The 18152-nt window shown below is 45.6% G+C and overlaps 2 protein-coding genes across 4 annotated transcripts in view; one reads left to right on the top strand and one right to left on the bottom strand.

The window, feature by feature from the left end:
• Nucleotides 1–146: 146 nt before the first annotated feature.
• LOC114605620 (protein mono-ADP-ribosyltransferase PARP12-like) lies at nucleotides 147–10413 on the top strand. 3 transcript variants are annotated; one of them, XM_028747048.2, is made up of 8 exons: nucleotides 147–444; nucleotides 3112–3332; nucleotides 3681–3801; nucleotides 5120–5216; nucleotides 5922–6000; nucleotides 6571–6701; nucleotides 9150–9301; nucleotides 9977–10413. In XM_028747048.2, the coding sequence occupies exons 2-8, from the start codon at nucleotides 3249–3251 to the stop codon at nucleotides 10255–10257; spliced, it is 945 nt and encodes a 314-aa protein (XP_028602881.2). In that variant the 5' UTR covers nucleotides 147–444; nucleotides 3112–3248; the 3' UTR covers nucleotides 10258–10413. The 3 variants fall into 3 exon arrangements, with proteins under 3 accessions (XP_028602881.2, XP_077791181.1, XP_028602880.2); XM_077935055.1 differs by having other exon boundaries at nucleotides 5919–6000; nucleotides 6571–6690; nucleotides 9154–9301; XM_028747047.2 differs by having other exon boundaries at nucleotides 148–444; nucleotides 5919–6000.
• Nucleotides 10414–11153: 740 nt separating this feature from the next.
• Nucleotides 11154–18152, bottom strand: part of AKR1D1 (aldo-keto reductase family 1 member D1) — a 43592-nt gene continuing 36593 nt past the window's right edge. The window contains exons 6-9 of the mRNA XM_028746416.2: nucleotides 16116–16225; nucleotides 15456–15621; nucleotides 13653–13735; nucleotides 11154–11532 (exon numbers count right to left, since the gene is read on the bottom strand). Coding sequence (XP_028602249.1) covers nucleotides 11490–11532; nucleotides 13653–13735; nucleotides 15456–15621; nucleotides 16116–16225 — 402 coding nt within the window. The 3' untranslated portion in view covers nucleotides 11154–11489. The remainder of the gene's footprint in view (nucleotides 11533–13652; nucleotides 13736–15455; nucleotides 15622–16115; nucleotides 16226–18152) is intronic.

Here is an 18152-nt window from a genome sequence, read left to right as displayed (position 1 = left end):
CCTGTTTGCCTGAGCCACATTTCTCAATGGCATTGGAAAGAGTTAACTGAGCCTTTGACTCAGAGACAGGTGATCCAGTTAATCATCTAGCCAGAAAAGCCAAGAGGCTGGAGGGTGGGGCTTGCAAGGCTGGGCTGATTAGAGGGCAGTTGAGTTGGAAGGCGTTCCATGGGAAGTCAAGGCTAGAAGAGTTTCTCCTGATTGAGATTTCTGCTGTTGTTCTCCTTTGTAGCTTTTTTTATTATTGCTCTTTTTAAAAAATATTACTCTGCCTTGAATCCTACCTGACTTGGTCTCCTGTTGAATTGGCTTTGGACTATAAATATGACTCGATTGTAACAGGATTGTTTTCACACAAGAGGGGCAAGGATAACAAGTGGTTTCCCCCCTGCTGGCTTTCCTGTGAGATGCGCAGCAGAACTTCTCTGGCAAAGAGTGAAAAAGGTAAGTGGACAGAGGAGGGCTGCCTCATTTTCTGAAGGGCTCTCAAAGCAGCAATGGGGAGTCTCTGGCCCTCCAGAAGTTGATGGACTGCTGAGCCTATTGGCACCAGCTTGTGTACGCAAAGGTCGGGGATGGTGGAAGCTGTGCTCCAACAATATAATAATAATAATAATAATAATAATAATAATAATAATAATAATAATATTTCTTTATACCCCGCCACTCTGGACAGCTTCCAACAAAGTATTAAAATACAGTGGTCTGTTAAACATTAAAAGCTTCCCTAAACAGGCCTGTCTTCAGATGTCTTCTAAAAGTCAGGTAGTTGTTTATTTCTTGACATCTGATGGGAGGGCGTTCCACAGGGCGGGTGCCACTACCGAGAAGGCCCTCTGCCTGGTTCCCTGTAACTTGGCTTCTCACAGTGAGAGAACTGCCAGAAGGCCCTCAGAGCTGGACCTCAGTGTCCGGGCTGAACGATGGGGGTGGAGACGCTCCTTCAGGTATACTGGGCCGAGGCCATTTAGGGCTTTAAAGGTCAGCACCAACACTCTTAATTGTGCTCAGAAACATACTGTCGGGCCACAGGTTACCCATCCCTGTCTAAAAAAGAACATGTTTTAAAGAATCATTTGTTTACTTCCGGGTATAGACTCATAGACTTGTAGAGTTGGAAGGGACACTGAGGGTCACCTAGTCCAAATTCCTGCAATGCAAGAATCTCAGCTCAAGCATCCATGACAGATGGCCACCCAATCTCTGCTTAAAATCCTCCAAGTAAGGAGAGTCCACAACCTCCTGAGGGAGACCGGTCCACTGTCAAACAGCTCTTACTGTCCAAAAGTTCTTCCTGATGTTCACTTAGAATCTCCTTTCTTGCAATGTGATGTGTATACCTCTAAGAGGTTTGGTGCAGTAAAAGTATATGTGGCTGGAAGGATTGTCAAATGCTCTTTTACCCCTAAGGTTACTGTTGAGTAAGCTTGTGAGCACAGAGATGGCAGGGGGACACTCACAGCCTGGACATTGGGAATAGAGAGAGCAATCTAGGCATTAAAAAATGGGGGAGGTATGCAAACTTCTTCAGTGTTAACTGCTGATTTGGTAGTCTTGAATTTTCTGTTGCAATGGGGGGAAAGCAGAACTCAAAATATGGTGTTAGTTTTGCAAGTGGGCCCTGAGGCGTTTTGGAAGTTTACAAGTCAGTCCCACTTCAAAACATTTGAGTGACGCTGCTGTAAGCAAAGGCCAGGTGGAAACCGAAAGCTGCTTGAGGAAGAGGCAAAGTCTGAAAGCATTTGCAACAAAAATAAAAGGCCTTTAACCTCTGGCGGTACTGGATAAGACAGGCATATTTTCCTGGAGTAGTTTGCGCTTGTTATAACTCTGGTTACTTTAAGGGGAATGTAACACACCAGAAAGCAAACTTTAAGCAACCATTAGGCTCAATTTACAAACCAATATATGGCTAGATGGGTCTTCCAATGGGGTGGCCATTGCTAAAAAGAGAGAGAGCATAACATGTAACATTTGCATATGCTAATTTACATGTATTGTTGTAAATTTAGAAATGGCTATAATTTGACATTGCGGGAAAGACTGTAACCTGGGTGTGCCTGCTACCCAAGGGCTCAGGGTTGCTGGGCAATGTGAAGGTGCCTTTTCTCTCTCCTTGAGGTTCTTTAGCCTGGATCCGGACTGGCTAGCCCTCCCAATAGACAGTGCCTTCCAATGGAGAACTGTCCTTTGACAGCTCGTAAAAAAGAGGACAGCCATTCTTAAAGTAGGGCACATGGCCACTCTAGTTTCTGGTTGATGTCTCATGACTGTGGTCAGTTCAGTTTGAGTGTAGCAAACCTTCTGTGCTCATAGTCATTCTACCTGGATCTACTAGGGCTAGTTCTCCTTATCTGAGGCATCTCTCCTCTCCTAAAATGCTCTATTGCCTCCTGATGCTTTAAAAAAAATCCTTCTGCAAAGGGACCATCATTCAGTGGGATGTCCTTATGCATGTGATGAGTAAGGTAAAGGTAAAGGGACCCCTGACCATTAGGTCCAGTCGTGACCGACTCTGGGGTTGCGGCGCTCATCTCGCTTTATTGGCCAAGGGAGCCAGTGTACAGCTTCTGGATCATGTGGCCAGCATGACTAAGCCACTTCTGGCGAACCAGAGCAGCGCACGGAAACGCCATTTACCTTCCCGCTGGAGCGGTACCTATTTATCTACTTGCACTTTGACGTGCTTTTGAACTGCTAGGTTGGCAGGAGCAGGGACCGAACAACGGGAGCTCACCCCGTCGTGCGGATTGGAACCGCCAACCTCCTGATCGGCAAGTCCTAGGCTCTGTGGTTTAACCCACAGCGCCACCCCTGTCACTTGATGAGTACATGCAATTAAAAAGGGAGCAGGGGATGGATGGGTAACTTCTGCTGGAGACCCTGGATAGTTGCTGCCGGTCAGAATAGGGCAGGGGTGGGCAACCTATAGACATCCAGATGTTGTTGGCTGACAACTCCCATCATGCCTGAACTTGGGCCGTACTGCCTAGGGCAGATGGATTTGGACTGACAACAATGGCCTAGAATGAGTTGGCATAAGGTAGCTTCCTGTATAAAGGCTAATCTCCTTGATGCGATGCTAATGAATGTCTTAACTTTACGTTTCAGGTTAAAGCTTGGAATCATTGTTCCCCAGCTGGTCCTTCTTTTTCCCTTGCTTATTGAAGTGGGGGAGGTCTTCCAAAGAGGACTAGCGCCAGATGAAACAACAGACCCATCCCTGAACACTCTTAGACTCCATTGTCATGCTCTTAGACTCCATTGTCAGAATAGAATTCATCTGGTATTGGTTGGATGAAGCTGACAGGTGGATTGAGTATGGGAAAAAGGTGAGGTACCCTTCTCCTGCTGAGCCAAATCTTAGTGACTCTCACTGAGTGGTGTCTTTTACTGCCCTTCGTAATAGCACAGCTACCCACCTCCCAGCAAGCAATAGTCCTGCTACTATTTTCACGGCCTTCTCCTCTGGGGAAGTCCCAACAACACCTGGAGGGGAAGACTGGCCTAGGGGCTGACAAAGACAAGTCACAGGAATTATGGGAGTTGTAGTCCAAAAGAATTTGGAGGGCATCTGATTGGGGAAGGCCAATTTCAAAGTTTGCTGAAGACTCTTGAAAATCAAAAAGCTCAAAGCCAATGGATACTCTGCTATCTCCCTTTCCAACACCTCTCTGTAGCATTTGGAGCACTGTGCTGCCACAGTATCATCAGAAGAATTGGAGGCTGCTTACCAGGCGGACCACAGAGGCATTGTCTTCTTCCATGCTGGTACTCAGCTGTACGAAGTAAATTTCCAAGGTAGTGTATCATCCTCATTAAGGTAGGGGGTGGTGTAATGCCCTTCCAATCTCTACATTCACAAAACCTGTTGCTGTTTTTGGTATTCTACCCATCCCAACACAAAAGCTTTGCCAGTTATGAGGCAGAACCTTATGAGGATATTATATTCTCCTGCGTATACCTTGTACTTGCAAAGCTGAAATGCAGTGGTTTTGCTTTCAGTATCTAGCAAGGTCTTGCTGGCGCTCTGAGGCCCAATCACTGCCAGGCACACAAAGGACAGAGTAAAGGGAGGAGGCAGCTGCAACAAATAGGAAGGCCAACACTTTAACAGAGGAACTGCCCACAACCAAATAAATAATGTTTTAAATTGTGCAGGATGATTCAGAACAGCAGCCTTTAGCAGGAGAGATTCCTCTGACATAACTCTTGACTCCCTCTCTTTTTACCACACTGAAGATGTTCCATGTAGATACCTCGCCATACAAAAATGGTGCTAGTTTCTGAGAAATTTAACATGTGCTAATGTAACAAATGACCCAGTCCTTGGTCCCATTCTTTATAGTAATGATTTCTAAGGCTTGAGAACAAGCTGTTTCATTACAATGTCTTCCTCTACATAGCCTTTGTCGAGTGAGGGTGAGGACAACCAGATTTTTGAATGTGGGCCTGCTGTAATGCATTGGCTGGATGCAAACCTGGTGAAGTCCACAGAGGACTCTATTGCTGTTCTGCACATAGGGATTTGCATTTGTTTGGATGTGCTTCTAGGCAGTCATTATTCTGTAGGAGAGATTCAAATGCATACTGGAAACTTAGGTTTGTACAATTAAAGTTGATTAAATGCACTGCCAAAATAGCAGAACAGATCCACTTCAACCAACCAACCAACCAACCAACCAACCAACCAACCAACCAACCAGCTAACCAACCTGGACTTTCTATAGTTAGGAAAGTGATGGGAGAATGTACTGAAAAGTGGGGTGAACAAATGATTAACAGGAAGATGTATAAAAGATGGTGCAAGCAAATCAGGGCTAGTGTTCATTGTTGTATAAATACCCTGCAAAAAATGGGTGGGGTGGGAACAAATGCTCAATAAAGACCTTTCCACAGGTTTTGTGCAAATAAATGGGGATGAATGGTCACTCAACAGGTCCTTTGGAGTAGCCCTGGTTTTTCTGAAGGTGCACAAAGAAAGTGAGAGGAGCTGTATTGTGATCATATCTTAGGGAGAAAGCAGGACCCTGTACTGCTCAGTAGTTCTCTGTAATTAAATTCTAAGCTGATGATGGGCATGAGATCTTTAACACTGACCACTACCGTTTCTTTCAAGAGATGGTCCAGAGAAACCTGTACTACCGAACCCGGAGAAGAGTCTGCAGGTGGCCCAAGCTTGTGCTCTTTGGAGGAGGACGTGACAATGAGATGGGGTATTGGATATGCTTTCATTCTCAGCCTAGCTTGGTCAATGTCTACTAAACTGTTTGTGTATATTTGAGGGGGGCAAGATATATTTGTTTGATATTTGACTATGAGACTTGGATTGGGCGTAGATTGCCTCGAATGTCTCCTAGAGGTGGGATAGAAATGTTTCAAATAAAACCTAAATCAAGGCATGCAAAGGATATGTGTAAAATAGACAGAGGATCCCTTTGGTTGAACCATGGCTGCAAGCAGCAGATGAGCAAGGTGATCTTGCTTCTCTTGTTTTCCAATTTTTAGATGATGGGGGGTATGGTTTGCAAGGTGGGTTGCCAAAAAGAAAACCAGGGCAAGGCCTCCAGGAGCTTCTAATAGAAGGGGCAGCAGTTGCTGCAGCTTGACATGGCAAACTGCACACTTCAGAAATTATGCGTCCATGCAAGCAAGCAAGCGATAGAACAATGCTCCTGTGCCTTTTATTTCTTAATCCTACATCTATCTTAAGAGATCAAACATAATCCAAAAGGTGCTTAATTGTATTGAAACTTGAGTTAGCTGCTGAGCAAGGCTGGGGATATATCTGTTGAATATTAGGAGGAAAGTCTTGAACCTCCAACAATGGAACAAATTGCCTAATAGTTCAACAATGGAACCAATTGCTACTTCCTCTTCTCCCGGCTTTTAATGATTGTTTTGTCTCTTGTCTGCAGCAGTCGTTTTGAGTCTTCTCTTCCCACCCCCTTGTTTCCTTCAAACTGGGACCGATCAGCATTGCCTAACGTAGGCTATAAGGTATTCACATTTTTCCCCTTACTGCTACACAGCTGACCAAAGGCCTATATTGGTCCATCTAGCTTGGTTCTGGAGAGCTAGCAGTGGCTCTCCAGGTTTTCAGATGGGGGACATCCCCTGTCTTACCTGGAGATTCCAGGAATTGAACCTAGAGGCTCTGGCATGCAAGCTGATGTTCTGCCACTGAGCTATGGTACTTATCAGCTGCTTCCTCTGTATGAAAAGGAGAGCGGCCCACTAGCACAAGGAGAATAAGAAATGGGTGGCAGTGTTGGAGCTGAGAGCTGAGAGGAGCTGAGTTAAGTACCTGCTTGAGTGAATGCATTGCCAGGTGGCAGACAGAATATAGAGACTCAAGTACTATGGGCTAGTGGTAAAGTCAACATTCTAAAGAAACAATTTTTTAAAGAAAAACATACCATAAACCATGAAAATGAACAATTTCAATCGGTGCAAAGCAATGTTAAACACAAAACAGGGTTTGTGTTGTTTCAGAAGAGTGATGTATAAATGTATTTATAGGCTGAAAACAAATATGGAATGGTTCATTTCACTATGATTTGTGCCTAGCTGGTGGAGATCTCTGATTCTGCTGAAGAATACAATGAAATTAAGGAACTCTTTCAGAAGACCATGGAGGGTTATGTTATCCACCGACTCCAAAGGATTCAGAACCCGTCTCTTTGGCAAGTCTTCCAGTGGTTCGTATTTGATTTTCTTCTCCCCCAAGGGATGGGAAACCATGGTATGAGAGCCTAGAAATGGTTTCCTTTGTCTCTTTTTGTGGTGAAGGGGGGATACTACTATAATTGGCTATGACTCCTTAAAGGTAAAAGGTAAAGGGACCCCTGACCGTTAGGTCCAGTTGTGACCGACTCTGGGGTTGCGGCACTCATCTCGCTTTATTGGCCGAGGGAGCTTCCGGGTCATGTGGCCAGCATGACTAAGCCACTTCTGGCGAACCAGAGCAGCACACGGAAACGCTGTTTACCTTCCCGCCGGAGCGGTACCTATTTATCTACTTGCACTTTGATGTGCTTTCGAACTTCTACGTGGGCAGGAGCAGGGACCGAGCAACGGGAGCTCACCCCGTCGTGGGGATTCGAACCGCTGACCTTCTGATCGGCAAGTCCTAGGCTCTGTGGTTTAACCCACAGCGCCACCCACGGCCCTTATGACTCCTTACTTGACTGCTATTCTTCTATCATTTGGTGGGAATTCAAGTCTTGCGGCCTGGTGTCACAAATATGTAGCTGGCCATGGATTATATTTTGAGGGAAGCACATTGATATTTCTTTGTTGTGTTTCAGTCAAACAGAGGTTGACTTGCCCCTACTGTATCCACCTGGGCATTCAAAGCAGCATCAGCACAGACCGGAGGATTATGGGGTACCATTATCCAAAGGGATTCCATCTCACTCACCAGGATACCCATCCATGCCAGTGTTGGAATTAGTGTTTGGGACACAGTGGCCACCCAACCTGCTGCCCAGTAGCATCCCTACATGGGTTGGCGGTGGTGGTCTCAGGTGTTGGGAGAACTCCTGGACAATTGTTCTGGAGGATTTATTAAAACATGTTACTAGTATCACATGTAGGTTGCCTCTGAAGTAATCTCTTACAGAATCTGACCACCATTCTTCCAAAGAATCCCAGCAAACAGCAGCCTTCCTCAACCTGATTCCTCTCCAGATGTTTGAGTCTACAGCTCCCATCTTCCCTGACCATTTGCCCTGTTGACTGGGGCTGATGGAAGCTGTAGTCCAAAATGTTTGGAGGGCACTAGGTTGGGGGAGTTTGCACTAAGTGGTCCAACATAAATTGGCCAGTGGCTGCCTAGTGACCATAATCTCTACCACTACCCAGTTCAGCTATAGGAGATAGAATGAGCAGTGTAAGTTGTACTCCTAAGGTGAGACTGTGCAATCTTGGCAAAGCCTTCAGTCCACAGCAGTCTGATGATTCCCTTGTCTAGTGGAGGTGCCCATAATAAATTATTATTATTAGCCCACCCATCTGTCTGGGTTTCCCGAGCCACTCTAGGTGGCTTCCAACAGAACACTAAAAACAGTATAAAACTTCAAACATTAAAAGCTTCCCTAAACAGGGCTGCCTTCAGATGTCTTCTAAAAGTCTGATGGTTGTTTGTTTCTTTGACATCTGATGGAAGGGCATTCCATAGGGCGGGTGCCACTACCGAGAAGGCCCTCTGCCTGGTTCCCAGTAACTTCACTTCTCATAGTGAGGGAACCACCAGAAGGCCCTCGGTGCTGGACCTCAGTGTCTGGGCTGAACGATGGGGGTGGGGACACTCCTTCAGGTATACTGGGCTGAGGCCATTTAGGGCTTTAAAGGTCAGCACCAACACTTTGAATTGTGCCCAGGAATGTACTGGGAACCAATGTAGGACCGGTGTTATGAGGTCTTGGCGGCCGCTCCCAGTCACCAGTCTAGCTGCCGCATTCAGGATTAGTTGTAGTTTCTGGGTCACTTTCAAAGGTAGCCCAACGTAGAGCGCATTGCAGTAGTCCAAGCGGGAGATAACCAGAGCATGCACCACTCTGGCAGGCAGATAGGGTCTCAGCCTGTGTACCAGGTGGAGCTGGTAGACAGCTGCCCTGGACACAGATTTGACCTGTGCCTCCATGGACAGCTGTGAGTCCAAAATGACTCCCAGGCTGCGCACCTGGTCCTTCAGGGGCACAGTTACCCATTCAGGACCAGAGAGTCCTCCACACCCACCCGCCCCCTGTCCCCCAGAAACAGTACTTCTGTCTTGTCAGGATTCAACCTCAATCTGTCCCCCAGAAACAGTACTTCTGTCTTGTCAGCATTCAACCTCAATCTGTTAGCCGCCATCCATCCTCCAAGACCTAAAGGTTTGCTTGATGTAGAATTTGGATTTTAATGTAGAGTATACATAGTTACAATATGGTAAGCTAGTAGTTCCTGGGAAAGTAATTATTTGACTACTCTGCTAGAAAAAAGTGTATAAAATTATGCTGGCAAATGTGTCAATGGACTTGCTGATCCTTTCATTGCATTGCCTGAGGGCTGGTTCAGGGAAAGGAGTTTTAATTCTTGCGTGCATTGAGTTTGACTCAGACTGTGTGTTTATTTTTTTATAAAGTAGATGCTTCTGTTTCTAGGCAGAAAGAGCAGATGAAGAAGATGAATGGGGGGGACAAGGTAGGCGAAAGGTTATTGTTCCATGGCACCAGCAAACGCCATTTGCATGACATCTGTGGGCAGAACTTTGACTGGAGAATCTGTGGGACCCATGGGACTCTCTATGGAAAAGGTACCAATTCAGAGCGGGCAGGAAATGTGCGTAGCTCTGCATGTATGTGCGTGCATGTTTTCTCCATCTAGTGTGCAATGAACCTGAGAGGAACACACACACAAATTGCAAGGACCATACCATACCATACCCTGTCTATAGTCTCATATTAAGTCCTCAGCAGAATTTAATCCTTTCCAACACCAATCAAGTACAAAAAAGTGTGTTTGTTGAAAGTCCGCAGCAACGTGGAAGGCTTAGGGGACCTTGGTGAGTCTTCTTCTGCCAACTGAATATCTGTGATTGAATGATCTCCTATATCCACTTGATTCCCCGCCCCTCCTCTTCAGAAGTCTACTCTCCACACCTTTGTGGTTGCCCTGTGCAAGTCCCCAAATGGGCTGGTATTGGAGGTAGGCAGAGAATGCAGCTGTGTGAGCACAAAGGCAAGAGAATATCACAGTGAGCAAAACACACGCCCTGCATCCAGAACAGCCTCAATGGGCTATTTGGAGGGTTCCCCCACACCAAGGGTTTCCATGTGCCTGTTGATACTCCCTGTTGGGTGTGGATGATGCTATTTTGGCTTCATGAGCAATGGCACGTCAAAAAGGAAGGGAGTGGTCTAAAATGTTCAAGATTGTGCAGCAAACTCGCATTGGCTTGCTTGGTTCTTACAGACATCTCTTCTTTCAGGAAGTTATTTTGCCAGAGACGCCAGTTACTCACATGCATATTGCCAGTCGGATACCCACATCAGGAGCATGTTTGTAGCTAAAGTTCTGGTTGGAGATTATGTTCAAGGAAATCCTGCTTACCTCCGCCCTCCATCGAGATCTAACCAATCGAACAACTTTTATGATAGCTGTGTGGACAACGTTCTTGATCCTTCTATTTTTGTCATCTTTGAGAAGTATCAGATTTACCCAGCGTACATATTTGAGTATCAGCCAGTGTCCCATTGTGTGGTCATGTAAAGGGCAGCAATCTTCCTCTCCTCCTCCTCCTCCTCCAAACATGGACTTGAAATCCTTTTTTATATATCTAAAACTTTAACAATTTCTTATTTAAAAGGCTACTGTGACTTATTTTACTTCTGCATATTAAAAACGTTACGTGTTACAAGTGAACAACCCATATTCTTAGCTGGATTGTTGGCATTGCTTAAAGGTTACTGGAGCTGAAAGGTTTTTGAGGGCCCCATGCTGACCACACCCAACTGGCACCACCCCTGAGCGCTTGTATAATTAACCATTGCCTTCACTCTAAAGCAGGAGTGGGAAAATTGTGGCCCTTCAAATGTCATTGGCAGCCCTGTTTAGGGAAGCTTTTAATGTTTGATGTATCACAGCATTTTAATATTCTTTTGGAAGCCGCCCAGAGTGGCTGGGGAAGCCCAGCCAGATGGGTGGGGTATAAATAATAAATTATTGCTGTTATTTATTTTTTTTTTTTTTTTATTATTATTATTATTATTACAATTCCCATCAGCTCCAGACTGCATAACCCAGAGTTTCCCAAACTTGGGTCTCCAGCTGTTTTTTGACTACAACTCCCATCATCCCTAGCTAGCAGGACCAGTGGTCAAGAATGATGAGAGCTGTAGTTGAGAAGTGACTGGAGGCCCATTGGTCCCCCAGCCCTGCTCTAAAGTGTAGCCAAAGGTGGCTTTGGTCCATAAGTCCTTTTATATTCACATAAGATGGGCACAAGTGCCAAAAAAACATACAATGAAGGAACATTCTGATCTAGAAGATTACTTTTTTTTATAAGTAAGCTACTCCAAATTTCACATCCAGTTTTGCTTTGAATGATTGCCACCATCATACTATGTTTCCTAACCTTGCATCCAACTGTTCAAGTTCATCAGAGATTTAATCGAAAATGTTCTTTAATGTTTGTTACACAAGGCAAAAATTTGAGACAGCAAGTCAAAGAGAGATCCTCCGTCTTATATGAAACAAAAACCACAACACCTTGGCTCTCCTCCATCGCAATAATAGTGGCAGTTGAACACTGACTTGAAACTACTCTTCTTGGTGGGCCTGGTTGTCCACATTTGTTTTGGACAAATTGTGGAGGGTTGGCATAGGAGAAATCGAGGGACTTGCAGAAAGATTACAATGATGCTGTTACTAAATTCAAAGCTAAAAGATAACAAGGAACAAAGATCACTAAAACCAAGCACACGGTAGTGGATGCACCATTTTCAGTATTCATCGTGAAAAGGATACTCTGGATGGTCCTGCCACCTGAAACAAATTGAAGTCACAGTTAATAGTGGCAGCTAACACCATAAATAACCACAACAGCAACATCCCTCCACCTTGACCTCAGGCTTGCTATTGGTATGATCTACTGAAGGGGTAATAGATGACCTTTTCAGATGTTTTGAGCGGCAACTCCCATCAGTCACAGCTGTGGTCTGTGGTAGAGTATTGTGGGAGCTGTCGTCCAAAACATCTGAAGTGATCATATTTTATGTACAGTGGTACCTCAGGTTAAGAACTTAATTTGTTCCGGAGGTCCGTTCTTAACCTGAAACGGTTCTTAACCTGAGCTAATGGGGCCTCCCGCTGCCGCGCGATTTCTGTTCTCATCCTGAAGCAAAGTTCTTAACCTGAGGTACTATTTCTGGGTTAGCGGAGTCTGTAACCTGAAGCATCTGTAACGCGAGGTACCACTGTATTTCAAGGGTTATTTCTTCAAGTATTGCAAGTAGGGCTGCCACCTGTTCTTTATAATAAGGGGTGGATCCTTATTTTAAGGGAAAGTGTGGGACTCGTCCCTTATTTTGGCTGACCAAAGGTGGCAACCCTAGTTGCAAGCAGTCTGGAATGTTTTCTTTTAACTGGAAGGTAGGTGGAGAACATTTTCAAATCCCTAGAGTATGGCAATTTGTTGCATCCAGAAAGAAGTCCCCACACAGAACTAAATACACCATTTTGAACAGAAAAGGTGATCTGTGCTTAATATGTATGCTTTAAAACTTGGTACAAACAGGCCTCCAGCAATATGAAGGATCCATTAGAGTAAGTATTCATATGTAAAAAGATGACCTTACTTAAAAAGCCCTCTCAGATTCAAAGATTGTGTCTTGATAAGCACAAGTGCTTGGCTTTTGGAGAAAACATGGGTCAGTTTGGGTTATTAAGATTAAACCTCTGATTTTCACTAATGATTCCCTGACTATATGTGGTACAAAGGGTAGCCAAACCCTGCATGTATCCCAACTCCTTGAGCCGGCAAAGGATAAACTTATCTGGCTCTCATTTCTGTTGCCTCTTTCTCCCTCCTCCACTATGAACTGGCAGGCAGCCCATTCAAACCTGGCTGCACCCTCTAATTGAACTGCTGGGACTCAAACCTGGATGAGTTCGGTTTGGTTATGTAAGGGGACATTAATGTCCTGACTGGCTTCCAGGAGTCTTGGGAGTTAAAGCTGGCATCTACTGGTGCATTTGTTTTGCCAAGGCTGTTTCGCTGCAGACTTCAGTCGTGCAAGTCCTTGGGCAAGAGCTAGCCAAATGTAATACAATACCATGGGCTCCTAAAGCTGCATTGCAAGTGACCAACTTTCCACATTTCCTAGAACACATGGAGGACGTTCTCATGTTTCAGGATCAACAGAATGGCCATGTTAGGAACCTGCCAGCAAACTGGAGCATAGCTGTGGTCCCCAGCTTACTTAAGGCAAGGAAGCACATTGTCTTGTGGAGGAGGACAATGCTTTGACTTAAGAGCTCCCAATCCATGTAATGAAGAAGACAGATCAGCTGCAGCTAGTCTGGACGGACCTAAGAGCATAAAGGAGCTGAGCTACCAGCACTGTCTGGTGAATGGTTTATGGCAGGGTGGGGAACCTAAGTCCTACCAGAAGTTTCTGGACTACAACTCCCATCATCCCGCAATGGGCCATGTTGAATAGGGCTGATGACAATTGGGAGTCCAAGACACCTGGAAGGTAGCAGGTGCCCCATCCCTGGGTTATAGGGAACACATTCCTGTAAGAATCCAAAGCAATTGGTTGATGTTTCTAGGACCAGGGACCGTCAACTTTCAGTGGCGCCTTGTGCAATGCAAAATACTTCATTTTGCAGAATGTTTTGGCGCCTCTTGTAGTGCAGCACCCTAAAACCACCTTTGCAGGGACTGAGAGAGAGAGAGAGTGGAAGTCATGCATGTGTGAGAAGCAGCCTATCAAAGGGAAAATCTTACCCAAAGCCAAAAAGGCCCTCCCTCCTTCCGTAGAGTGGATTTTTGGGTCCTGCACTGAAAACATCAGGAAAGGCCCCAGCCCACAGTTAAGCTGTGGTTATCACATCAGTACAACTCATGCGTCTACATGCTGCATATCTAGATTTATACTTACATTAACATCTCCACGTAGCGGATATTTTTGTTCAGCGCTTCAATCTCTTTCATTTCTTTGTCAGTAAGGGAAAAATCAAAGATCTTGGCAAAAGAGAGAGAGAGAGAGAGAGAAACATTTATGCAACTGATGGCTAAGCCTGTGTCTTAAGTGTGGGTTTGTCCACACTGACCTTTTGTCCTGCTCGTTCCGGACTTTAGCGCTCCATATCTGCCAATTTGGATTTTCTGCAGATTGATGTTTGCTCTGATTGAGCTTTAGAGAGCGTGTTTTTGTGGAGCAAAACAAAGGGTCTCAGACCCAGGGCTTTAAATTGGGAGCTGTGCCCTTAACCTCTCCTCTAGCCTAAAAGGCGACGGATGCTGGACAGCAGGCACACCCTCATTCTCACAGCCCCTGCAAAAGGATCACATGAGCAGCACATGATAGTAAAGTTTGTGGTGGAATGAGAGCAGCCATAAGGGCCATAGCTCAGTGGCAGAGCATCTGCTTTGCATGCAGAAGGTTCCAGGTTCAATCCCCAGCATCTCCAGGTATGGCTGGGAATGCCTTAAATCCTGGAGAGGCGCTTCCAGTCAATGCAGACAATACTGATTCAGGTGAGCCAATGGTCTGATTCAGTATAAGGTAAATTGCTTAAATAACCAGAATGGAGGACAAATTCATGCATGGGCACTCGATATTTGATGGCTTGCATGGGGATCATCTAGTCCAGTTCACAACTACGCTGCAAGGTAGGTTAGCCTGCAAGTTTGTGACTGACCAGATTTCAGCCAGTGAGCTTCAATCCCAAGAAAAGATCTGAATCTACAGCAAGCCAACCACTCTGTTCCCTACGCCAGAGTGGTGGGCTTGCTGTAGATTCAGATCATCAGATCCTTATCATTTTGGAATAAAGGCAGGTACGACTCCACGGAGGGCCGCAGGATGTGGAAGAAGGCATTATGGAGTTCCCCAGAACAGAAGGAGAATTACCCAAAGGAGAAAATCCATCTGTGGTCCCTCCAGTGTTTGCTGGTCTTTAAGAAGTGGGCTAAGATCCACTGCTGGGTTGCATCCTTGGCCAAGATTAAATGCCAATGGCAATACTATCATCACATAAATATAAGGTTAAAAAAAAAATTGAAAGTGGGTCCCAAGCACATGGCGGGTCCCTGGTTTGAAAAAGTTGAAGATGACGGAAGCTGACAATTAATGCACTGTATTTTTCGCTCCATAAGACGCACCTGGCCATAAAACACACCTAGTTTTTAGAGGGGGAATGGGGGGGGATTCTTTAGAGGGAGCGCTGAGCAGAGCTTGTATGCATCCCAGGCTCTGCTCAGCACTCCCTTTAAAGAGCCGCGTGAAGCGTGTTTGCAGCTCTTGGGGACTTTTCCCCAAGGAGGGAGAAGGGACTGACGGGCTGCCCTTCTCCCTCCTCGGGGATAAGCCCCCAAGAGCCACACACATGCTCCACACGGCTCTTTAAAGGGAGCGCTGAGCAGAGCCTCCCGCCTGCATTCGCTCCATAAGACGCACACACATTGCCCATTACTTTTTAGGAGGGGGAAAGTGCGTCTTATGGAACGAAAAATACAGTATTGGTTTTGTTTTTGTAACGGTGGAAGTTGTTTTTAAAAAATGGGGGGGGGGGAGAATTGAACGGGTTGAAGACTGCAGACATGGAGTGCTATTTCTGCCTTGTTGTCAAAGACCCTTTCGGAGGTTGCAAGGCTAGTGGGCTTTGCTACCTTCTAGTGAGGTGGGGAGAAAGAACAGCAGGTGCTTTGCCACACAGAGCAGGCTCTTTTGAAAGCTTACCTGGAAGTTCTCTCTAATGCGCTCTGCGGTGAAGCTCTTAGGGATGACCACCACCCCTCGCTGGATATTGAAGCGGAGCGCCACTTGGGCCGCCGTCTTGTTGTATTTTTCTCCAATGGCCTTTAACACAGGGTCCTCCAGCAGCGGAGGGGAAGACACATTCACCCTTGTTGTAGAAAGGGAAAGGAAATCAGCCTAGATTTGCCTTACATGGCAGTCTGGTGGCAGAAGAAGAACTACGAATGGGGGTGTGAAGGGACTGAAGCAAGACCAAATCAAGTTGTTATCCGGTTTTGAAAACCGCCCTGCTGAAGGCATCCGCAAGCAATATGGGTGCAATACAGCTGATTTTTAAACTGGGTGCCTTGCCTATGCAGGCAGTGTGAGAGTAGCATACCGGTGATCTTTGGACCAGGTGAGGACCATGCTAACAGATTTCAAACCAATTTAGCAACAGATGGAGCAGCAAGAGAACAATGTGACCCTGCAGCAGAGGAAAGAGGGTGAAGTTGTCTCCAGCAACAATTCCCATCATCCCTGACCACCGATCATGGTGGCCGGGTCTGATGGAGGTTGGAATCCAACCACATCTGGAGGTCTACAAGGTCTACAAGTCCCCCACCCCTGCTCTAATATTCCTAAACACAACATCTCACTCACCAGCTTTCATCTCTTGATGTTCCTAGAGGGCTGTATCCGACAAGGACAATGTCATGTTGTTTGCAAAATTCTAAAAGTTTGGGCTGGGTGAAATACGGGTGGCATTCAATCTGCAGAGACAGAATGCAGAAGGCTGGGTTAATGACCCAGTGGAAAAACTGCTGGAGGGGAAACACTTAGGTCCTCCTCCCCTCAACCTGCTTGGATAACTAAACTCTTCATACACCATACATCATACACCATGAAGCCATCCTGCTATAGCAAGGATGGGGAACCTCTGGCCCTCCAGGTGTTGTGGGGCTACAACTCCCATCATCCCCAATCAATGGTCATAATGGCCAACAAGCATGACCACCCATCAGGGATGATGGGAGTTGTAGTCCCACAACATCTGGAGGGTCAGAGGTCCCCAATCCCTGCTCTATATCTTTGCCACAAATACAGTCCCATTATAAAGCTGTGAAAGGTTTGGGGATAAAATTCTAAGAAAGGAAGGAGAAAACTGGCTTCTCTCAGGGTTCTGCAAACTTTTGTTGACCCTGGGAACCATCTACATGGGCCAATGTTTCATAGATTTAAAAGTATCTATTCCATGGAGCAGTCCCAATTTATCCCAGGACTGATTTATTGTTTGTGAAGTTTATTGCAAGGCTGGTCCCAGTAAAGAACGGCTTCTAGCCCATGCAAATCCTCCTTTGCTCAAACTGGAGCCTCTGGAAGTGGGGATGAGAAAAGGCTTCAATAAGGCTAGCTTATTCAACTGTAAGCTTATGTTGGTGGAACACACTGACCTCATCCAGTTGCCAAGAAAACTGTGTTCCAGCCCTCTCTCTCATTCTCTCAGTGGGTTTTGTCAAAAAAGTGCAGAGTGCTCAGAAATCCATTGTCTCCTAGATTATTCTTTTATAATCAGACCCACAATCTGCTTTTTTTGATGACACAGCTTTTGTAGCTCCAGAATGTCTCATGTACAGTTCTTATTCAACAAGAAATGGAGCCAAATGTACAGAGGAGTGGGCTGCAATGATTTACAGTCCTCCATTTTAAGGTGTCTTCTGTTTAGAGGGCTCTCCAAGTCCAGTTTAAAGAAAAAGATCCCTAAGAAGGGAGAACAGGATGGGCCTGGAAGTTGCCCACTCATAGGGAGCACCTCAGAGGCAAACTGAGCAGGTCACCTGGTCACAGTGACTCTCGGTACGTTGGCTGGGTGAGTTTGTATACACAGTGGTAAACGTGTGGTTGGGGAAGTTCATCCATGATTGGCTATGACCACTGTTGACATGTGGCACTTGGTGGATTGACCAACCTTGAGTGCAGCCCTCAGGTTAGCCACCCCTGTCCTAGAGACCGGCTGATTGACACATAGACCTGTTGCTTCCTGCAGTCTTCACTCTTGTGCCAGCCAATTCAGGTCTTTTAGCTCTTATTTTCTCCCTTCATGCAGTTTCCAAGTAGTTGCTCTTCTCACTTCTTTCTCCCACATAAAGATATTGTGTTCTTGTACTCAAAACAGACAGATTAGGCTAAGTGTCACTGCAGTTTATGAGTCCATGGAAAATGAACTGAGATTTAAACATTATGATCATCCTTCTAGCCTCTTTCCTTTCTCTGACCTTTTCCAAAGAGCTGATGGCAATTCACAAGATCAGTGATCATGTTATCCTTATTATTGTAATGGCATGTCAAATATTTTCACTGATGAATATAGGGACAAGTTGGAGAATACCTGGTTTGTGGGGAGGGGGGACAGAGAGGACTGGAGGTGTATGATTTGTGTGATATGGATGTGGGATGAAATGAGTGGGGGTGGGGAGAGAAAAATAAGCAAGGGTGTCTGAATGAATGAAGGTCTACCATGCCTCAAGTGGGAATCAAAGGTGGGCTGAAGGCTGCCACATTCAGATCCTATTTGTGAGCTTCTCATAGGGATCTGATTGTGAGAACCAGATGCTATACTAGGTGGGCTCTCATAGAGTCATATAATTGTAGAATTGGATAAGACATGCAACATATTTAGGTAGAGAAAGATGAGTGGAA

This window comes from Podarcis muralis, chromosome 10 (genome assembly GCF_964188315.1).
Source record: "Podarcis muralis chromosome 10, rPodMur119.hap1.1, whole genome shotgun sequence".
Lineage (NCBI taxonomy): Eukaryota > Metazoa > Chordata > Lepidosauria > Squamata > Lacertidae > Podarcis > Podarcis muralis.
This window is presented reverse-complemented; position numbering and strand designations above follow the sequence as displayed.

What these genes read in the sequence shown, in the direction of transcription:
- LOC114605620 (XM_028747047.2), top strand. Translation starts at nt 3,249, where the DNA reads ATGCTCTTAGACTCCATTGTCAGAATAGAATTCATCTGGTATTGGTTG. An exon ending in GGATTGAGTATGGGAAAAAG is followed by an intron (nt 3,333 to 3,680) that starts GTGAGGTACCCT and finishes ACCTCTCTGTAG; the next exon opens with CATTTGGAGCACTGTGCTGC. An exon ending in TGCCTAACGTAGGCTATAAG is followed by an intron (nt 6,001 to 6,570) that starts GTATTCACATTT and finishes ATTTGTGCCTAG; the next exon opens with CTGGTGGAGATCTCTGATTC.